Genomic DNA, 7,500 nt, shown 5'->3' with positions numbered 1-7,500 from the left:
CCAGTGACAAATGCTGGTTTGTGTTTATACCACTTATCCGACACCTGAATATTGTAGTGTTGACATATCTTCCAATGTATGTATGTTGGTGTCTTGTTGTGTCTTTGAATATAGTCAGTTTTGGCAAGTTCCTGGAACCTGTCACATCTGCTCCCAAATAATTTATGCTGTACCTAACTCAGTTCTCCTTATATGTTATACAGAAACGTGGACTTGCTGACAAGAAACTCGTTCCGTACTTCCCATACCGTGACGACATTGAACAAATCTTACAAGTTATCGAGAAGGTGGCCGAAAGTTACGTTAACCTGTAAGTTTCAACACAGACTTGACTTTAGTTGTCGGAAATGGACCGAAAAGCAAAATTTAAATGAAGTGAGCTAAACGACACTGAAGATATCGATGTTCCTTTTCTAAACGCGACTTATTTACGTATAGCCAAAAGTCAATAAAGTGTTCGCTACAGCTATCGAGCAAACTCGAAAGAGAGAAATAAGCTATCCTGGGGATTGCATTGGCCGGCTCAGTTTTTGTAAACAGGCAGCATTATAATGGAGAGATCTTGCATTTATGTTGCTTAGCCTGATTTTCCCCTTGATTGCCTGCTTGGAGGTAAATCTACGGTAATTAGTGACATCAGTTTCGAATCAGAGAACTCGGTTTGAGCATACGTGGCATGGAGAAGGTAAAATCGAGCAAAGCTTGGTATCCAAAGAAATGTTTCCTTATCCGTTTTTGTTCTCTAAAGTGGACTGTCCAAAACGTTGTGGAAACGCTTGTGTGGACACAAAATGTTGATGTGTTTTCAAGAAACAGAAAGCAGAGGTTTTGCAAAGACGGGACCTATGATCATGAATCGAAGACATGATTCTGGCGTGTTTTTCTTTTTTCATGGCCTTTGATAGCAGAAATCGATTTAGTGTTTAATATATAAAAAAAACCGTATTTCTCTTCCTAAGGTATTATGACAACGACAGAGACGTTCAGGAGGACAGCGAGCTCCAAGCTTACGCAAACGAATTGTCTATTAACGGAACTGGACCGAACGGAGGCATTGGAAGGGTATCAGTGATTAGTTGGCTAATTGGTTCATGTGCTAATTTATTTATTAAAGGAAAGCTAATATCCTATTGTTGGTTGGTGGATGTGATTCTTTCCTTTCCTTTCCAAGAAAAACTTACTGCTCTTTATTTTCAACAGATTCAAGGATTTCCTGCCAAAATTGATTCCAAAAAAGACCTCGTGGATATTGTGGCCCGCATCATCTCGCAGGTGACCATCCAACACGCTGCAGTGAACTATGAACTGGCAGACTATGCTGTGTATGCGCCTAACCTACCAACCAAACTATACAATGATACCAGGGTGAAAGACGGAGAATTCTCGGTTTACCGACTTCCTAACAGACTGACGTCTGCTGTAAGTAATGTTTGCATGTTTTAAAAGGAGGAGTAGACTATACGCTACCCCCCTCCCCACCGCACCCATACACACCAAGGAAAATGAACGGAGATGGCCAACGTTGTGATCTTGTGACAGATAAGAGCTGTTCCACCATGGGTGGTCTGGCGAGTCAATGACATTGTCAACCAACCAAGTGATTTATCTCAATTTACTTTAATCTGAAGTTTCTCATTGAAAACTATGTAAAATAACATTTTTGACATTTACAGATCGGGGCTTCATTTGCCAACGGTTTGGCATCATTCCGTTTCGATTCGTTGTTTGATTACGGCAACGAACTACGAGACATCAAAGCTGTTAACATTATAAATCGTCACTACGAGGACCTTATGCTGAGAGTCCAACCACATATGCAGCAAACAAATGAAGAGCGGGAAAGGATTGGTGACTTGACTTATCCGTATTTAATTCCAAGATGGATTCCTAATGGAGTTTAGACCTAGACCATCTTAAAGGGAACTTGAACGACTTTGTAGAGACAGTAGCACCTGTCACAGACAGCCTGTTATTTGGTGTAACCGTTGTAGCATCCTTTACTGTTAAGTCTAAGTCATTGTTTCGGTTGTTTAGTCTTTGTTTTGAGTTTGAGCAGCAAGTCAACCACATTGTACCTTACGAAAACTACAATATCACGATCAACGAGGTCGTTTGATATCAAGCGCCTAGGAATGTGGGTATGAGTAAACGTAGGCAATCAACACATGTAGCACAACTTTGAGATGCTCTTTGCCAAAAGGTAAAAAAAAAAAAAAAAAAAAGAGGGAACAACGAAAAGGATCTCATATCTTCTAAACGGTGTATTTCGTATTGTTCAAATTGAAAGGGTTAGGTCGGGTTAAATGAAAAATAACCGTTTACATGTGGCAGTCTTCGCTTCTAAGTTCCCGTTATAGTCAGTCGTTTCTAATTAAGTACAGGGGAGACGTAACAGTAAGCTAAGTGTTTACAATAAAGGCAATTGATAAATACTTGCTGTGTGTTTTTTACTTTGAAACCCGAATATAAATCAACGACGATATAATACCGTGAGATGATACTGCATTAGTTTCTCGGCAAAGGGTGAAAGAACATTGAAAATAAGAATACTAGGGAGGAATGGGTAATAGTTCATGTAACCCACAGATAGAGCACAAACTATTGCTAACTACGCTTAAGGCTAGCTATCGTGTGGAAGTCTATTGGGCTTATTCCTAAGTATGGTGATGTAGCCTGGAATGTCCTCAGTTTTTGGTCAGAAGTCGCGTGGGATGCTCTATCCATTGACCTTTTGCACAAATGGCCTTTAAAGCCTAGTTTTTCAGGCTTGCTTGAAACGTGCATCAAGTTCGTTATCAAAGACCGGTGATTTTCACAAATAAAATATCCTTTTGTTTCAATGCCATGCAGAGAGTATTTTTAGCGTCTCGGCTATGAGTATATTAAAAAAAGAAGAATAAACCAAAATGAGACTTGTGGGTTTAATTCAGTCAAACACAAAGGTGATCTAAGCAGCTGCAATAACTACTTGTAAGCAACAAGTTCTTTCATCTAGACGTCTCTCTGGTGTGCGGGATTGACAAGGTCTTGCGGCCACCCTGACGCCGCTATAAACACAGCTAATAAAAAACTCAGCGCTCTAGAGATCGATTGAGAAACGGGGATTCCACTCACCGTTGAGCACTTATCACCCCAAAACCTCCCGCGTTTCTCTCAAAATCTTCCAACTTCTCCCCAATAATTCCGGAATTAGAGAATTATCTCTGCTATGTAAATGAATCCAGGTGGCCTTCGGATTTCAGATTCCCTGCTTCAGAATAAACGATCCCGGATCCCCAGTCGTTGAATCCGAATTCCAAACTCACGGGTTCCACAAAAGTAACTCCTGGATTCCATCGTAATCTGTGGATTCTGGATTCCACACAATGGATTTCGGATTCCACGCTATGGATTGAGGATTCGATTCCAAGGCCTCACATTTGTTGGATTTCGGACTCCGGATTCCTCCACATCGGGCGAAAAGTATTTTCTGTATCAGCACTTGTATCATGCCAAACACGAGAGGTAACCCGTCAGCGTCAGAAAAGTGTCTTTTTAAAACAGTTTTTTGCGGGATTGTAAACAATAGACCAAATCGGCTATTTCAATGTTGTACCTGATTCAAACCCCTTGGTTATGAGACGTTTTGTTCCAGATATTTCCGTATCATTTAATACGAATACTACATGATAATGCAAATCCAATACACAAAGAATCTTAATCCTGGAATTCGACAATTTGAGTTGGATACAACAATTTTTCTATTGTTTGTTCTCGCCAAAACGTGGTTTAAAAATAGACTTACGGGGACACAAATCTGATACCAGATTCTTACTCTTGTGTAATTGACTCTTGCCTATACACTATGCAAAAAGATCTACAAGAAAGAAACAGGAAGAAAACTAGTAGACCCTTTCGGCAAACATGGAAAGACTTAAAGGGAAGTGACCCTCGCAGTTACCTGGACAATCCAAGTAATTGAGGCTCCCACCAACTCGCGATGCCGGTGCAATGCTCTACCAACTGACATATGAAGCCACTGTTAACATTCTTCTTTTAGCGTATCACCACATCATGGTAGGTAAAAAAGGCCGTCGCACTCATTTCTTATGGAATGAATGAACGCTGTTCATCAAATTAATTTATTCATGTATTTAAATGTCACTATGGTTTCATCAATGTAAAAGCTGTTGAATATTATCATGGTTAAAATTGTTTGAAAGAATTGTTGGCTCGTATATGTATACCTCACTGGATTTGCACAAAGGTGACTATCTACACTGGGACAACTGAGCACTTTGAGATGCAGAACAAAATCTTGTGCTTTTCATAGCGCTGATTTCAGTTATTGTAGGCACAATCTATTACCCCTTCAGCGCCAACAGTTCCACTTGTAGATTTTACTCTGTCTAACACCAGACTATCTTTTGTTCGCTTATGGATGGGGAACCCCTTGGGAGTTAAAGGGTTAAAGAGATTTTTCTTGCACTCAAGTCCTATACTCAGGCCTCCCACCCGCCAAGGCCAAAGTACCTTTGGTCTGGTCTAATAAATGCTAGCTAACCACTGGATCATAACTTACAGCATGTGGATTTTATACAGGCATGCCTTTACGCCACCCCCCTTTCCACCCCTAGTTTTTAGACTGCCCCACTGTCTTGAAAACAGGCTGTGCAGCAGCACAGTGACCAACTTTTTTTGTATTTTTAAAGTTTCCTGGGTGTATTTGACTAGACCTTTTGGAAGAGCAAAGAGCGACGTTTCTTGAAAGTCCGGAACACCGACTTGCAAAACTACAATTCACGTCATGAATAAAGGGGGTAGTTTCTAAAGAAACTGTGGTGCTGCGACGGTGGGGAAGTAGTATACAAAAATTTGGTTTTATCAACGGAGTTGATAATGCTAATTGGCCACCGTACAGAAATTCTAAAAGCTGACGTTTCGAGCGTTAGAGCTTTGTCACAACTTCCGCTCTGACGAAGGGCTAACGCTCGAAACGTCAGCTTTTAGAATTTCTGTACGGTGGCCAATTTACATTATCAACTCCGTTGATAAAACCAAATTTTTGTATACAATCCACGTCAGTTGATAAGTTGACAGTTGGCAAGTGTGCAAGGAGAGAAACAAGAAAATGGTAACGTTTTTCAGCTTTAAATGTCTTTCTTATTGAGATATAGGGGAAAATTAGCTCGGACAATTGCAACGCACCTGAAAAGGGCCGATCTTGGACTAGTCTTGGCTAAACTTAACACGTGAGACATAGCTCTAAACATGATATTGCTGAACCGGGCTTGAAGATGTAAGAGTCAAGAAACAAACGTCACATAATTTAATTCCCATTGCTATAGTATGATTTGATTTCACAATCCAATACATGTAACCAAGAGTTTCAAATTGTAAATCCTCAGTCTGTATTTTTTTGTTTCTTTAGCTCGTGTTGGCTTCATGTATTTGTATTTTGTTTCCTTTGTGTTACGGCATTCAGTACACCAAGGTGAGCCTTGAACTCTGTGCTTTGAAAGCTTCCTCCTCTCAGAGGGAAAAAAGGACCTTTGAACCTCTACGTCTGTAATGTTTGTCAATGTCTGGATGGCTCAGATTTAATTAAGACGCTAAAACTCGTGTCGATCGCGACAAAATAACATGGAGCCAAAGGAGGTTTGCTGGCAAGCGGTTTCAGGTTAATAAGGGGTTTGTTGAAAGTGCTCAGTCTCTCGGGCGCATAAATTTACCTTAAACACGAAGAGAATGCACGCCAAGTTGATTTCCCAGCGTTCTTTTACTTTCATACGTTACCCAATCTATAATAACACAAGACATTGTCAATTTTGAAAGTAGGGCGGATAGGCAAGTTTCGAATTGAGCAGCAACAAAAGAACAGAGTTGAGAATGAGCTCAGGGAAAAAAAGTAACATTTTGTTTTGTTCATAAAAAGAAAGGAAAATGCACATTATTCCCCTGAACATCGAATTTGTTTTTGTTGTTGCTGCACAATTCGAAACTAGCCTATTGAACAGCCTGAGAGAAACAATGATTTTATGAGGACTCCAATGTCTTACATTTTGGAATAATTGAAATGTGCACAGCTTAATTAACGATAAAGTCCAAGTTTTACATCGGAGCACGGTGGCCCATGTTCCATTTCTGGACTCAACGTCACAGGTGGTTCGATTTTGCTGGTCCCTTTAGGGGTGGATCCTGCAAGAGGGTGGGGGGGGGGGGGGGGGGGGGGGGGGGGGTGAATAGGGTGGCTATGCTTCTAGAAATTATTGTTATTATGGCTGTACCATTTTTTTCAATAAAATGAGCTTACTATGTATTCGCAAAAGAGAATTGTCATGTTACAAAAATAAAGAGGTGCGTTCCAAAGGCGTTTCTCAAAACATGTTGTAAAGCTTGTTTTTAAGCGTCTGGGAGTGCGTTCTGAAGACGTTTCTCGAAAAACGTCGTAAGGCCTGTTTTTAAGTGTCTGGGAGGGCGTTTCGAAGGCGTTCCTCGAAAAACGTCGTGAAGCGTGTTTTTAATTGTCTTAGAGAACCTTCTGAAGGCGTTTCTCCAAAAACGTTGTGAACCTTGTTTCTAAGTGTCTGAGAGCGCGATTTTAAGATGTTTCTCGAAAAACGTCGTGAAGGGTGTTTTTAAGCGTCTGAGAGCGCGTTCTGAAGTGGTTTCTCGAAAAACGTCGTGAAGCGTGTTTTTAAGCGTCTGACATCGCGTTTTGAAGGACATTCTAGAAATATGTCGTGAAGCGTGTTTTTAAGCCTCTGGGAGCGCATTCTGAAGGTGTTTCTGGAAAAACGTCGAGAAGCGTGTTTTTAAGCGTCCGAGAGCGCGTGCTGAAGTGGTTTCTCGAAAAACATATCGTATTTACTTTTCATCTACCGTAAGCTGAACCAGTTCACAATGAAGAATGCCATACCCCTGCCTCGGATAGAAGATGTGTTAGACGCCTTAGGTGGGGCCCATTGGTTCCTAGCCTACTATAGACTTGGCTTTAACTTGTGAAAGGGTTCTGGTGGAGAACTGTGTGAGTGTGTCGGTCTGGTGTGCCAGACAGCTTACATCAGGGAAGAAACTTTGAGTCCCTGGTGTCTGAAGAGATGTGCCATTGGCTAGAAATCAACAAAACGCGATTAACTTCGTACCATCCAGAGTGCAATGGGCAGATTGAGAATCTGCAAAACACCCTAAAGAGTATTCTGAAGGCCAGAGTTGAGAATGATCCCCAGGGTTGAGATGAGCTTATATGATGGCTTTTACAAGGAGTGTCTACTCGTCCACGGGACACACACACCTGTTGAGTTCATGTTTGGAAGAGAGATCTGGATACCTCTGGATATATACACAGGGCCGAAGCCAATGAAATGAATTACAAGGATTTTGTAGCTGATCCTCGTAATAGTAAATTGAAGTTTATGGAATACACTCCAACTGCCTGAGACTCTGAAGACCAGCTGATATCTCCACACTTTAAATCGTATTGTAAAGTTTACTTCGTAAATCAAAGTGCCACTGTCGTTA

General features: G+C 41.0%; 1 protein-coding gene across 1 annotated transcript in view; it reads left to right on the top strand.

Moving 5' to 3' along the window:
- The window catches only part of LOC138013481 (polyunsaturated fatty acid 5-lipoxygenase-like), a 26,542-nt gene extending 24,115 nt beyond the window's left edge, over nucleotides 1-2,427 (top strand). Inside the window, exons 10-13 of the mRNA XM_068860567.1 lie at nucleotides 204-310; nucleotides 960-1,062; nucleotides 1,201-1,419; nucleotides 1,674-2,427. Of these exons, the coding sequence (XP_068716668.1) occupies nucleotides 204-310; nucleotides 960-1,062; nucleotides 1,201-1,419; nucleotides 1,674-1,901 (657 nt within the window). The 3' untranslated portion in view covers nucleotides 1,902-2,427. The remainder of the gene's footprint in view (nucleotides 1-203; nucleotides 311-959; nucleotides 1,063-1,200; nucleotides 1,420-1,673) is intronic.
- The last annotated feature ends 5,073 nt before the right edge of the window (nucleotides 2,428-7,500 follow it).

The sequence above is a fragment of the Montipora capricornis genome, chromosome 8, assembly GCF_036669925.1.
Source record: "Montipora capricornis isolate CH-2021 chromosome 8, ASM3666992v2, whole genome shotgun sequence".
Lineage (NCBI taxonomy): Eukaryota > Metazoa > Cnidaria > Anthozoa > Scleractinia > Acroporidae > Montipora > Montipora capricornis.
Note: the sequence above shows the minus strand (reverse complement) of the source record. Positions and strands in the feature narration are given on the sequence as shown.